The following is a 15,654-nucleotide window of genomic DNA, read 5'->3' as shown; positions in this document are numbered from 1 at the left end:
AAGGTTGAGGGGGAACTTGATAGAGGTATTTAAAATTATGAGGGGGATAGATAGAGTTGATGTGGATAGGCTTTTTCCATTGAGAGTAGGGGAGATTCAAACAAGAGGACATGAGTTGAGAGTTGGGGGCAAAAGTTTAGGGGTAACACGAGGGGGAACTTCTTTACTCAGAGAGTGGTAGCTATGTGGAACGAGCTTCCAGTAGAAGTGGTAGAGGCAGGTTCGACATTGTCATTTTTTTAAAAATTGGGTCGTTATATGGACAGGAAAGGAATGGAGGGTTATGGGCTGAGTGCGGGTCAGTGGGACTAGGTGAGGGTAAGCGTTCGGCACGGACTAGAAGGGCCGAGATGGCTTGTTTCCATGCTGTAATTGTTATATGGTTATATGTTATATGTGTGGAGTTCTCCAGTGCATTTTCAATTGGAGTCTCACCCTGGAAAGGGTTCTGACTGAGTGGAAAATATCATGTGTGGTCCCAGTACCCTAGAACAGCCAACCGAATGTCTTGAATGACTACCTTCCAGTGGCCCTGACCTCACACAAAATGAAGACCCTAGAGAGGCTAGTCCTGGCTCACCTCTGACCCCTGGTCAGAACAGCCCTCGATCCCCTGCAGTTTGCCTACCAGGTGCACATTGGAGTCAACAATGCTGTCATTTACCTGCTTAACAGCGCCTACTCCCATTTGGATAAGCAGTGAGGATCATGGTTTTTGATTTCTCAAGTGCCTTCAATACCATCCAGCCCTCATCACTGGGGGAAAAGCTCCGTTCAATGCAGGTTGGTACTTACATTGTATCCTGGATAATGGACTGACTGGCAGACCACAGTTTGTGTGGCTTCAGACCTGTGTGTCAGACATGGCTACGAGCATCACTGGGATCTCACAGGGGACCGTACCGGCTCCCTTCCTGTCTACACTGGACTTACAGATACAATGCAGAATCATGTTATCTACAGAAATTCTCTGAAGACACAGCAGTAGTTGTGTGTATAAAGGGAGGACAGGAGGATGAATACAGAGCTTTGGTGGAGAACTTTGTCAAATAATGCAAGCTAAATTATCTGCGGCTCAACATCAGTAAGACAAAGGAGATGGTGATGGACTTTAGGAAGACTAAGCCTGCACTGCTCCTTGTTACTATTGATAGTGAGGACGTGGATGTGATGAGGGCCTACAAGTACCTGGGGGTGCACCTGGATGACAGACTCGAGTGGAGCACCAACACAGAGGCCGTGTACAAGAAGGGCCAGAGCCACCTCTATATATGAAGGAGTCTGAGGCCCTTTGGAGTACGCAGACCTCTCCTTCACGTGTTGTTGCCATTACAATCCTCTATTCAGTGGCGTGCTGGGGCAATGGCATCTACATGGATGATGCCAACAGGCTTAAAAAGCTGATTAGAAAGGCTGGCTCCGTTATAGGAGTCAAACTGGACACACTGGAGGCTGTGTTCTACAGAAAATCCTGGCAATTCTGAACAATGTTTCTCACTCTCTGCATGCCACCTTGACTGAACGGAAGAGAACTTTTAGTAATAGACTAAGACAACTGCGCTGCTCCAAAGAGCACTATATGAGGTCATTCTTACCCTCAGCCATTAGGCTCTATAATGAATCAACCTACAGCCGGGGAAGTGATGACTCCCTCCTGTTGGACTGTTTGAGGTAACTTATTTTCAATCTGTCTTACTTCCCTTCTAATATTTGTATATCTGTGCACTTGTAATGCTACTGTGACACTGCAATTTCCTTTGGGATCAATAAAGTATCTACCTATCAAATATGAGAACATAAATACTCTCATAAATCTCTGGAATATAATATTCAAAAAACAGACTGAGCAATGGAATATTAAATCTGTATTTCAGTTATTTGCATAACAGGTTTTTGTTCATTAAAACAACGAGGGAAAAAGAGAAGACTACGGTACCTTAACACAGAATTGAAATGTTTGTGGTTCATTATGGAAGTTAATTCAATAAAAGCCCCAGATTTAATTCTTGGAATGTGAATGAGATGGCAGTGTTTTATTACAATCAGCTTCCATATCCCCATTAGGAAGAGAGGGAGAGTTAAGAATCCAACAGCTCTTCAGTGACGTTTGGATGTCAGGGGAAGAACTGAATCTGGCCTGTCCATGATGGCCATCTACAGTTCAGTAATTGGTATCTTCTATGCTGCAATGCTACAGATGAGACTGTGAACCCAGACTTCCACAGGACCATTATGGCTACAAGAGCAAAGGGCATAAAGCACGATACAGCTTGACAAGGGAAAGGAGAGAAGTTTAAGAAGGCTCTCTCCTGTAACATAGGCACAAAGCACTTATGGATGAGGCAGATGTCCGCAGACAACAGTCAGTCAAGGAAAGGACAGAAAGCAGCATGTTGAGCCCTCACCCCCCTTGCTGGCTATGAATTTTTAAAAACCGCACAATTTCAACACCAGGAAACAAGAATCCAATGTAACAATACTCACATTTTTCTCTTGATTCCAGGTACACTGTTTGACTGTACCATAGTAGCAATAAAGTGGATAATCTGCAGATGAGGATAAATGAGGAATGTGAATATTTTACATTAGATTCACATAGCACAGGGTGTCTGGGCCAGTCTCTTCTTTGTTCCCCAGAACTCAGCAAGTTCTCCCTCCCATTGAGAGTTACTTCTTCCACCTTTTGAAATAGTTCAGGTCACACTGAATCACAACAGTTTCTTTTTTCCTCATTTTCCCCTAGATTTTTGGCTTGCCAAATAAATCCATAATTTTGAGCAATACCCTAAAATCTCCCTTTAGCCTTTTCTGCTCCAAGGAGATTACCCCAACTTTTCCAATTAATAGTAGGGACATGGTAAATGAAATGTAATGTTGTAAAATATGAAGTCATTGACTTCAGTAAAAAAAATTCAGAAAAGCGAATGCTCAGACAGCATAAAGTGATGCTATTAAAAGAACCTAAAAAATGTTCGTAATGTAAAAGAATTCATTCATTTAGTTGATACAATTAATGACGCACCTTCCGAATAACTTTATGTTGCTGCAGTTGCTTCTGTTTAAGAGTTGATAGTTCCTTCCACAATGCCTCATTTTCCCTGTAAAAACACACAAGTCTGCACACAGGCCTCATATACCCACTCAGCATCAACTTGCCCAAAATAACTGAAGCCACATACATCGAATAAATTATAATACATTCAGAGTTATATTCAGATTTACGTATTTCTTTGAGTTACATATTCTTTGGTGGTCAGCAGTTACGCAGTTTTCAAGTCGACTGTTACTTTACTTTTTTTTATCTACCATAATTATGACTTTGTTCAGTTATATTTTATATTTAATTGGCTAAAATAAAGAAAAAGGCTTGGCCCATGAATCAGTGATCACTGGATGGCACTGGGTGGGTCCCAGGATTTGAGGAGTCAGAGGAAAACCCCTATCTCCCCTCTCGGGCCTCCTGGTCTCCACGTGCTGTGCCTGAAGACATCAAGGATGCTCCATTATAGGATTTGGGGTAGTCTAAAGATTTCCCAGAAAACACTGTCAAATTTGCAACTCGAATAGTTAGCATGGCCTGGGTCCAGCAGGACAGAAGCTGTTCTTGCAGTGCTGTAAAGGACTGGGTGTCACATATCGTTTTCTACAGAGCGCTTAAATGGCTCCAGAACCATAGGTTGCTAAACCCGGGGCGGGGGGTGGTCAAACAGGACTGACATTTCATAGTTCTTGTAATCTTTTACAATGGAAAAGCAAAAAGGACGATTCTGCTAATGCTGGAAAATCTGATCTTCAGACAATCCTGTTTCTTAGAACATACAGTACTTATGCTTTATGTCTGACACCAAAATTATTTTTAAAATGTAACCTTTTAATTGCCAGAATCATGCCATCAGCCAAGTCATATTTTCCCTTCATCTGGCGACACTCAGACAGGATTTTCAACATCTCTTGCTGTTTCAATTTAAGATCATCAACCCGGCTCACAGAAACCTTAAGATTTCAAGAAAAAATGTCACAGGTTAGGAAATTGTTTCTACTGCTTTAGTTGTACGCTCATTTAAAATTCCAAACAATGCTATCGTGTATAACATGCAATTACTTTATACTAACTGGAGATTATGCTCCCACTTTGTTTACTTACGGTACATTTTAATCTTCGTTTGGGTACTTATTGCCCCCTTTGGTTCCTTGCCTATACAACACTAAATAGGTCATTTGCCAGTCAGTTTTCATTCCCCCTTACTAACCTCCTTGAAGCACAGATTACTTTCTTGAATACGTGCACTAACTCCCCTTGAATCTAACTTAGCGCAAGTGGTAACTTACAGTTTCAGAAGCCCATTAACCTGCCCCTACATCTTTGAGATGTGAGAAGAAACAAAAAGGATTTAATCGTAACTCACAGGGTGACGGGGGAACATACAAACCCAACACAGAAGTTGTGAGGCTACAGTGTTGAATACTGCACCACGATGGCAGGCTGAAATATATTCACTGTCTGTTCTTCTCTAGTTCCCCAATGAAGGTGTGGCTAATTCTATTATGCAATTCCACAAGTAACTTGTTCATTCAGGGGCAATACTCTAGTGAACTTCCCTATCACTGTCCTAGAAGAGGGAACAATGTGAAGTCATCCCTTCTACTGTCCAGTTCTCATCTATGAAGGTGGCAGGTTCACAGGTAATACTCTACCAGCATAGATGCTGGTCAGATGGCAAACTAGCCCCACTTTGTACAAATGATGAAAGCAATAGTTACACTGCTGCTTTTAACAAATGTTTCTGTTTCTCTTTCCAACCCCATATGTACAGTACATCCCAATCTGTTACTGGTAACTTAGGAGCACCTCACTCTTCCTCCTTGCCCTCAGAAAAATCTATACAGTATCTAACATATTTTAGACCCCCCCACATACACACGCACAGCGTAATAACACTATAAACAATGGTGTAAAATTAAAGCATGTTTATTAAATACAGACCAGATAACTTTAAAATCGGCACAAAATTATACGCACGTGCCCTGGTTGAACCGAGGCTGTCATCCCGAAGCACTCCATCTGATTACGACATATTGTGCTGATTGCTCACATGCACTGACACAATAGATCAATTAATCTGGATTTGCTAAGAACTGCAAAATGCTTCTAACACCCTTTGCTGTTTCACAAGCTAGTTAAATCTGGTGCCTTTTCTAGTTTGTCTAAGCAACTTCCATTTGGAATATGCAAGCAACATAACACGCTATGTCCTTCCACGTCACACTGTGTTGGTCCTGCCTGGTATTACTTTGCATAGTTTTCACATTTGGCTGATCTCAGGCAGAGGCCACAACCCAGGAATACCTTGGACAGAAAGCAAAGTGGGCGTTTTGCATAGCTGTTGATTTCAAAGAGATTTAAAGGCTCTTAAAATGACATAGAGTTATATAAAAACTACTAAGTTACACGAATACACACAGAAAGTTCTCAACAGGAAACATTTAGAAGTCATTAAAAAACAGAAAAGTAAAATTACATTCATAATCTGCACTGAAATGAACTGAGGGACAGTAGGCGTGACATAAAACTGCAGTGCGAGCTGGTCTCGGGATTTGCCAGTCTGTCAAGTGAAGTTAATAGGAGCAGAGTGCGCAAGTTTGCTATTTGTCATGTTTGAAGTACTGAAGGGAAAAGTAGTAAGTTGGAATTAACAAATATATTTTGATCATCTTTCCATGCAAGCAAAACAACGCTAATATATACTTGGCTTCAGTTCAACGTTCAGGTTCCAAAAGGTAGGTGCGGTACACTCGTACACAAGATGATGAAATCCAACAGGGGTATTAAAGATTTTCCACTTCATGAACACCGGTTAACACTCTCATACAGCTAAATACTGGGCGCATGGACGTGCCATCACAGTAAAAAATAAATTCAGTCTGCCATCTTTAGCCACCAGACTCTGCAATATCGTTCAAAAGTAAAGTACTGCAGATGTTGGAAATTCAAAATAAATATTGAAGAAGCTGGAAACACCCAGTAAGTCAGACAATATTTTTGGAGAGTAAATCAGAATTAATAAATCAGGTTGATAAAACTTTCATCAGACTTAAAACTTGTTTTGTTTTAGTATTTCCAAATTGTATAGAAATTGGGAGGGATTCAGGGAACACAGAAAAAAAGAATGTCAAAGATAAAGTGTTAACCAGGAGAAACCGAATGATACATGTCACTGAAAAACGGGCTGGTGGATAACAGAGGGTGCATCGGGAGGGCTGGAAATAGAAAATGAATGTAATTAGAGTTCACCAGAGGAAAAAGTGATCAATGCTGAATATGTACCACACAGCGGTCACTTGGGAGATGATCTGATACTGTGGAAGTCAAAGTTGAGACCAGAAAGCTCTAATATACCCACTTGTATACAGATTCATTTGAACATACCCACTTCTCATTACTACCATCATGGAGGGGGTGCAGGAGCCTAAATACCCACACTCAATGCTTAGTAACAGCTTCTTCCTCTCCGCTATCAGAGTTGTGAATGGTCCATGAACACTACCTCACTATACCTCCTTTACAATATTTATTTATTGTAACTTACAGCAATTTTTATGTCTTGGACAGTACTACTATCACAAAACAACAAACTGCACAACATCTGTCAGTCATAATAAACCTGATTCTAATATGATTTGACGGTTAAGTTTTTTTTTTAAGTTTAAAGTTAACAAAAAAGGTTCAACGGTTCATTTATTATCAAAGTATACAATTCTTCTCCTCCTCCTCCAAAAAACCATGAAACCAATAAAGAACAGCATCATGATCATCAACCCCCAAATCCCCCTGCCCCGCACACAAAAAAGCAAGATCGAGCGAAAAACACAATATAAAAAACAATGAAAAGAACTCTGCAGTCAAAGTCCATATCCAAAACACAGAAAACCCAAGGAATATTCTCCAGACATAGTGCTGATCTCAGCAGCAATCAAAAGGCAGTCTCCCCTCTCCATAGCACAGTGATCCCATCAGTGATCAAAAGGCAGTCTCCCCTCTCCATAGCACAGTGATCCCACCAGTGATCAAAAGGCAGTCTCCCCTCTCCATAGCAGAGCGACCCCACCAGTGATCAAAAGGCTGTCTCCCCTCTCCGTAGCAGAGTGATCCCACCAGTGATCAAAAGGCAGTCTCCCCTCTCCATAGCAGAGCGACCCCACCAGTGATCAAAAGGCAGTCTCCCCTCTCCATAGCAGAGCGATCCCACCAGTGATCAAAAGGCAGTCTCCCCTCTCCGTAGCAGAGCGACCCCACCAGTGATCAAAAGGCAGTCTCCCCTCTCCATAGCAGAGCGACCCCACCAGTGATCAAAAGGCAGTTTCCCCTCTCCATAGCAGAGCGACCCCACCAGTGATCAAAAGGCAGTCTCCCCTCTCCATAGCAGAGCGATCCCACCAGTGATCAAAAGGCAGTCTCCCCTCTCCATAGCAGAGCGATCCCACCAGTGATCAAAAGGCAGTCTCCCCTCTCCATAGCAGAGCGACCCCACCAGTGATCAAAAGGCAGTCTCCCCTCTCCGTAGCAGAGCAACCCCACCAGTGATCAAAAGGCAGTCTTCCTTCTCTGTAACAGAATGACCCCCAGCGATCAAAAGGCAGTGTCCCCTCTCTGGCAGCAGAACGACCTCCAGCGATCAGAAGGCAGACAACCAGTGCTCACCTTCTGTACTCGCCTCAATGTTTCACTCTCCCCTTGTTGCTTTAATCAGCGAAATGGATCTGAACATCACTCATTCCCCATCTTGCAGCCTTCTCACCACAAGGCTTTCACACGCTGCCTCTGCCTCCAGGTATCCTCTCGGAGTCTGCAGTGGTGTTTCCACACCCAAACAATCTCCCAACTGCAAAATCACAAGCTCCAGCAATTCCAGAATCGCACTCAACAAACGTAAACGACATAAAAGAAGTGGTTTTGTGATCTATCCAGAAGGAGCATTGTACTTGGGCCAGAAGTCCACACCTCACCAATGAGCAACACTCACCTTCCTTTTAATGTTGTCCAGTAACTGAGGAGCTCCTTGTCTAAAATGTGGGTGTTGAAACTCAATGACGTCGTCCAACTCTCGGGGCAGACCCACACCTATGTGAAGCACTTTGTGAAAGCCATCTGTTGCAAAGGAATTCAAGAGATCAAAAAACCTGCTGATGATAAAAGTTCTTCTTTTCATTAAATCTATAACACATCCCACAGCACCAAGCTCAGGGAGAGGGGACAGTGTTGAAGGGAAACTGGAAAACATTAGGGAAAAGGTATTGAAAGGACCAATCACATGGCCTAAACAAAAACAGACAATGCTAGAAACACTCAGCAGATTAGACAGATTATGAGGGGAGGGAAATAAAGTCACGTTGCAGGTCGATGACTTTATCTTCACACACTTGATTCATTTGTAACATCGTGCATTCCTAGCATTTTCCATTTTTTCAAATTTAAAGTAAATTTATTATCAAAGTAAGTATATGTCACCTTGAGATTCATTTTCATACATTCACAGGAAAATAAAGCAATACAGCAGAATTTTGAAAAAGTATAAATAACAATGACAAACGATGACATTGCAAGGAAACTGTGCAAATAGTAAAAAAGTAAATACTGAGGACACAAGTTGCAAATGAGTCCATTAAGTTGTTGGGTCAGTTCAGCATTGTCTTTTGGTTGGTTGTCCATCTTTGTTATGTGATCCTATTGCATTTCTTTGTATTTACTGTGAATGCTCACAAGAAAATGTACCTCAGCGTAGTCTGTGGTGACATATACGCACTTTAATAATAAATTTACCTTGAACTTTGAACCAGTGAAGCATGAAACAGCATCAGACTCAGTAGTACGTCCCTCCAGCTCCTGCAAAATACATGGAGTATGAAGCAACCGTTCAATTGCCTACCCTCTCAGCTCTTAAAAAGTTCCAAAAATGGAATTATTAAAAAATACTAAGCAGTCAATGAACAGTTTCTTACTCCAAGTTATAGCTTCAAACTAAGCTGTTCTTTACTGATGGAGTTGTGTTAAACTGCAAAGCACCGCCAAGGATCAAAGCCAGTTTCATACCTCCAGATCTCACGTATCTGCATTACCGCTCCCAGACGAGGGTGACGTAACTACCTTGACAAAGCATTTTGGTCTTACTGTTAGCATCTTGTTTTCCAGCGAATTCCACTGTTCCCAGTTCTGTCCCTCTACACACAGCAGCCCTATGTGTCCCATTTTTCAGTCCTAGCAGAACATGACACACATTTCCTGTCCACCTTGTAGCTTGTAGATGAGACACTGCAGCATGTTTGTTCTTTTTCCAACTCTGTCCCTTTCGCAGTGACGCCAAATAGAATCCCAAAACTGCCACGCACAACCATTCTCCACTCTCTCTAAACTCTAACACCCTGGGAAGGGTTTCACTGCTAATGTAACGGTCTTTCTGTAGCAACCGCGTCTGGGTTATGGCTAGAGATAACCGGGGGTTTGGAATGTGCGCCATCCGATGAAGGGAGTGTTTCTTGTCGTTGTGTGCCTACGACCGAGGAGATCTGGCTTCGGCAGAAGAGGAAGAGAAAAGATGCCAGAACGAAGAGTTCGTAGACACCGGAAAGGAGTGGACTTAGCGTGGGACTGGGAGTTGACGAATCCCGGGAAAATCAATGGAGGACCGGCAGAAGGGAAGTGTGAGCTCCAACGAGCGCAGTAGACGGTTTCATTAAAATGGGCCTTTTCCTTTTTGTTCTACTTTATTAACCCTTCAGTCAAATTAAGAATTATAAAGCTAAATCATTTAGTTGCATATGGTGTACTATTTCATTGTACTGATTAGTAACAGAGTAACACATTACGCAGCACCCACACAAACAGGGGGGTTTGCACCTCAATCTCACATTTGCTGGGCCAGAGATCGTCTACCCTCGAGTTACGCAGCCAGCACAACCCGAGGGTTACAATTGTGGGGGTATCATTCAGGATGGATTCTGTTGGATGCCATGTGATTGCCCTGAGCATTGAACCAGTGGGCTGTGTGTTTAAGTCTGTGCTAAACTATTGTCCGGTAAAGACATAACGATACGTGGGTATGGATGCTGCCAGGGTTGAGCGGTGGTATGTATCCACAGGGTTACTGGTAACGAATGTATCCGTGTTGAGTGGGGTAGATATTCGTACTCCTGATGAATTGTTAATTCATCAGGAAGTACTGTTAAAGCTGTTGGCAAACTTACGATTGTGGGGCGGAGATTTAATAAAGTGGCGGGCACAGACGCTTTAGTTCAGACCAGTGCTGACGTAACAGCAGTGGAACTGTCTGGTACTATTGGGGCCCCAGGGGGGGTGGGCCCATGGGCTGTACATACTTTCCGGGGGGAGGAGGAGAACGCGTCGGAGACATGGGAGGGCTTGGTCAGCAGGGTACAGTCCTCGGTAGTAGTCTCTTGTGTTGAAGTGACCACGGATAGCCCAACCCGAGGAGTGGTAAAGGAGATCGTGGCAGAGGTGAGAACTGAGATGTCCCTGTTGTTATCAGTGGGTGTGGCCCCACCCATATGACGGGACTGATAGAGAGGCAGACCCCCAAAGGGATGAACCACACAAGAGGGGCTACAGGTGGCCAGGGTTCCGTGAGAAGGGGAACAGCCAGTATTGTCTGTTACAACAACTGTAAAGAGGGGCACTTCAGGCAGGAGTGTGAATGATGGGAAACCCCTCGGAGAGGGAGACCCCGGTACCTAAGCAGAGGGAGACGTTGGGAAACTCAGAGGAGACTCAGTGAGGGAACGGCCTGGTGTCTCGGGAGGAACACGTTCCCAGCAATATACCAAGGAACCCTCGAAAGTGAAAGACCCTATTCCTGAAGGCTTAGTGTGGCCAAGCTCCAGTGTATCACTACGGATAGGGGGTATTTATGCTAAAGCCACACTCGACACCAGGTCGCAGGTCACATTGTTGGTACCGTTCATTTTACAACCTGTATCTGACACATTTGTCATTGAGGCCTCTCAGTGCACCAGAGATCTGGGGATTAGTGCGGGTGATTATCCGTACGATGGTTATTTGAGAGTGAAGCTGGAGTTTTCGGAGGCCGATGTGGGGGTGGCTGAGGTCCTTGATACATTAGTGCTGGTTTCTCCAGTCCCTGTTGAGAAGGGTGGTGTTTCAATTCTTGTAGGGACCAACACTCCTGTTGCGAGGAGGCTTATGGGGGCCTGAAGGAGAAAGCTGGAGAGAGCTTCCTGAGAACATTGTCCGTTCACCCGGTGTTTCGAGCTGCTTTTGAGGAAGTGCGTGGCTGAATTGGGCCGGATACCGAGTTCAGACGAGGGACTGTGTGGTTCACCCAGTCAAAGCCAATCATGTTACAGCCTGGGGAAGTAGCAAGAGTGATGGGGACCCCCAAATTTTCCAGAATGCCTGGGGGTGAGGTCCTCTTAGTGGACACTCCGGACGACCATGAGGGGGAGTCAGGATTTCCTGCTGGGGTACAGGTGAGGCCCGAACTGCAGAAGCCCTCAGTCGTACAGGCGAACTGGATGACAGTGATTGTCAGGAACATGGCAAAGAGGAAGGTCACCTTCAAGCGGGAGATGCCACTGGCACATCTTTTCCCGGTGACGATAACATCTAACGTCCCGGCGAGACAAGCCGGGAAGAAACCCTCTGCAATGGGGGGGGGGGAGTTAACCACCGAGTCATTCAACTTCGGAACTCCCCCGGTGCCTGCAGAGGTCTCAGAGAATCAGGAGACCACCGGATAGGCTGGCCTATGTAGTACCGGGGGAACAAAGTGTGGCCCCTACAGCTTTGGGGAGCCATGACACTGCCTTTTACCCCTGGGTTGGACTTTGTGCTTTGCATGAAGAGTTGGCAAATTATCTCAATGCCATGAGGGCGTGACTAATTTTGGTGGGGGGTGGGGGGGAGAGTGTAACACCCTGAGAAAGGTTTCACTGCTGATGTAATGGTCTTTCTGTAGCAGCGATATCTGGATTATGGCTAGAGATAATAGGGCTTTAGAATGTGTGTCGTCCAATGAAGGGAGTGTTTTTTCTTGTTGTGTGCCTGAGACCGAGCTGATCTGGGTCTTTTGTTCGGCGGAAAATGGGGAGAGAAGGTGCCAGAAAGGAGATATCGTAAACACCAGAATGGAGTGGACTTGCAGTGGGGCCGGGAGTCGACGAAGCCCGAGGAAATTGATGGAGGACCAGCGGAAGGGAAGAGTGAGCTCCAACATGCATGTTAGACTGTTTCATTAAAACTTTACTAATCCTTTAATTAGAGTCAATTACGAATTATAATGCTAAATTGTTTAATTGTGGCGCACTGTCTGTTACTTCATGGTACCGATTTGTATCAGGGCGACACATCATGCAGCACCCACACAAACAAGAGGTCCTGCACCTCAGATTGTGGGGCCGGAGACCGTCTTCCCGAGACTAACGCCACCAGCCGAACCTGAGGGTTACAAAGTCTTACTCTTGTCCTCTCAGAGAGCACAGAAACAGACCCTTTGGCCCAAATGGCTCAAGATAGTCCCATCTGCTAGCATTTGGCCCATTCTCCTGTCTTCGTTCTCCCCTGAATTTATTTTGTTATATCCTTGGTTTTCCCTGCTGATCACTCTAAACCACTGTCCAAATCCAGCACAGCTTTTGTTTTCCTGTTTCAAATGCACGAGATAAGTGCTGCTCAAATATAATCCTGTGAACATGTGAATGTGACTTCCCAACATATATTCATGTCTTCCTTCAGCACATTGACCCATTCCAGCTTTCTGAACGACCAATACTCATTCAATGGCCTTCTGATAGGTGCAGTCTTATCAGCACTGTTGACCACTTGGAATAAAGCCAACAGCAGTGGACTCAACCTCCATGAACTATCATCATTAGGCCCATAACGTTCCGGTCAAAATTCCAGTGGATTAGGGAAACTGTTCCAGTTTTTAATTAAAAACATATTAGTCTTCATTGCAGCCCATTCCAACACCAGCATGATCTAATGTACTTACACATGTTGAGTTGTCTGACAAAGCTTGCCATATTATTGTGTTTGAAGTACAAGGGAAGGATCTCCTTAGCAAAGCGCCTCTCGTTTGACACTTGAAAACAGGTGCCATTCTGCAAGAATAAATGATGCTGTTATCAGTCAAACTCACATCCAGTCAACATTTCTCGTCACAGGCAAATCTCACATTAAAGCCACATGGGTAATGGAAATTCACCCTCATCTGAAATTCTGCCCCATAATCCAAACTATGAAATAAAATCCACCCACCCTCCTCTACTCACCCATGAGTTTTCCATATTATTTACCCTCAGGGCCAACGACTTCAAGTGCAAGCTGTAAACCTAAACTCCCACTGCTATTTTTGTGAGCAGTATCATTAAATGATCTTAAGTTACATTTAATAAGTGTTTTAAAGTGTGTATTTCCATTCAAATTGAAGGCTGGGAGTTGATAAGCATCTGCACTAGCCTGCATCTCTAAACACGACTGTGGGCCACTTACAGAACTGCCTCACACACAAAATGCTGGTGGAACACAGCAGGTCAGGCAGCATCTATAAGATGAAGCACTGTCGACGTTTCGGGCCGAGACCCTTCGTCAGGACTAACTGAAAGTAACTCTGCCTGTTCTCCATCACCCTCTGGTGCTCCCTTCCCCCTTTCTTTCTCCCTAGGCCTCCCGTCCCATGATCCTTTCCCTTCTCCAGCTCTGTATCCCTTTTGCCAATCACCTTTCCGGCTCTCAGCTTCACCCCACCCCCTCCGGTCCTCTCCTATCATTTCGCATTTCCCCCCTCCCCCTCCTACTTTCAAATCTCTTACTATCTTTCCTTTCAGTTAGTCCTGACGAAGGGTCTGGGCCCGAAACGTCGACAGCGCTTCTCCCCATAGATGCTGCCTGGCCTGCTGTGTTCCACCAGCATTTTGTGTGTGTTGCCTGAATTTCCAGCATCTGCAGATTTCCTCGTGTTTGCTAAGGAACTGCCTTATCAGTTTCCAAAGCAAATCTTTTTAAGTGCCCTACCAACACAGCACAGCACACGTCATTACTGCAGCAGAAACGCAGCTCTACTCGTGACCTGGGCTGGGCTTCAATAGGAAATGTTTTGCATTATATGAAATTGCAATACAGATCATTCCCTAAGATCACGGCCGTCCATATCATGGAGGCTGCCTGCATATGCTATTCTGACTGGTATTAGTTTCATAATTGCAGCATGTAGCCAACTGTTCCTTGTGTTATTAATAAACTGTCTTGAAGGGAAACTTGCCAGTAACTAACTGCTTCTGTGGAGTAAAAGCACTGCAGAGAAATCCTGCAAGTTGTTTGACAAATAAAGCACTTCTGCTTGTTGGTATAAACAACTGGCTTTCCACCAGAACTTCAGTGAGCGGATGGGAGAAGAAAATGAGACGTGCTGCCTGATGAAAGTCTGAACGCTGGACGCCAAACCTGGACCTCAGCACAGAGCACCAGGTGCTGACCTCTCAACTGGAATAACAGCTGATTCAATTCAGAAAATACACAACGGAATACACAAAAATAACTGAGCAGCTATGAGTATCAACAAACTATTTGTCCAAAGAGCCACAGTGAAGAGAAAATTTGGTATGATACATTCAGCCACGGGAACAGATTGAAGTCAACACGTTAAGCGGACAGTTTGAAAGCTGCCACGCTTGTTCCACCGTTTCCACCGGGCTTCCGTGGAGGGACTCGGGACTTGTATAGAGAAGGGCGATCAGGGATGGCACTACCAGAGGACACAGGCTGAGATTCCTACACAGCCCTGGCGATGCTATATTGGTGTAAGGAGGACTTTGGGATATCCTTGAAGCATTTCTTCATCTTAGTGCTTTTGTGCCATGATGGGGCTTGGAACAGAAGCCTGATGCAAAACGTACAAAGGACATAACCTAACAATCAAAGCCAACCAGCAATATCAGCAGCTCAGTGCTGGGGATGTTGGTCTGGGAGAGGAGACCAATCCTGCTGCAGATCTGAAGAACTCTGTGAGGATGGTATTGGTGCCTTAGGAAAATCAGACAGGGAATTGGACAGCAAGTGGAATCAGTTTCACTGGTGAAGTAGGTGCACCAAAGCAAACAGCCTGCTCCTGCTCGTCTGGGTTTTGTTTTTAAATCTGGTTCCTAACTTGATGTACATATTATGACTATGTACTTAATCGAAGGATACATCAATTTCATGTAAACTATATCCTGCAGACAAAGTGCAACTTACAAGGCTCATGTGATTTGTCGTACTTATATAATGTATTTTGTACGTTACTTTTTCAATTTCTGTAGTCAAAGTAATTGAAAACTTGGTTCAAAATACTGTTGGAGCAATCCCATTTACCAAGAGCTATTCAAATTCACCAGTGAGAAGCTGCAAAGAGTAGTGGACTCTGCCCATACATCTTGGGCACATCCCTCACTACTACTGGTAGCATCTACAGAAGGTGCTGCCTCTAGAAAACATTATCCGTTGAAGATCCCCACCATCAGAGCTAGGTCATCATGATGACTCTGCACTATTCATACTTTGGTCTAATTGTGCTCTTTCTTGAAAAGTTTCTGTGTAACTTTTGTTAAATCTGTATATGCTTATGACAATAAATTCAGCTTTTACTT

General features: G+C 44.2%; 1 protein-coding gene across 2 annotated transcripts in view; it reads right to left on the bottom strand.

The window, feature by feature from the left end:
• The window catches only part of LOC140734302 (heat shock factor protein 2-like), a 47,323-nt gene that overhangs the window by 18,711 nt on the left and 12,958 nt on the right, over positions 1-15,654 (bottom strand). For both annotated transcript variants that reach the window (XM_073058080.1, XM_073058081.1), the window contains exons 2-6: positions 13,023-13,131; positions 8,022-8,146; positions 3,869-3,993; positions 3,023-3,098; positions 2,485-2,546 (exon numbers count right to left, since the gene is read on the bottom strand). In XM_073058080.1, coding sequence (XP_072914181.1) covers positions 2,485-2,546; positions 3,023-3,098; positions 3,869-3,993; positions 8,022-8,146; positions 13,023-13,131 — 497 coding nt within the window. The remainder of the gene's footprint in view (positions 1-2,484; positions 2,547-3,022; positions 3,099-3,868; positions 3,994-8,021; positions 8,147-13,022; positions 13,132-15,654) is intronic.

This window comes from Hemitrygon akajei, chromosome 10 (assembly GCF_048418815.1).
Source record: "Hemitrygon akajei chromosome 10, sHemAka1.3, whole genome shotgun sequence".
Lineage (NCBI taxonomy): Eukaryota > Metazoa > Chordata > Chondrichthyes > Myliobatiformes > Dasyatidae > Hemitrygon > Hemitrygon akajei.
This window is presented reverse-complemented; position numbering and strand designations above follow the sequence as displayed.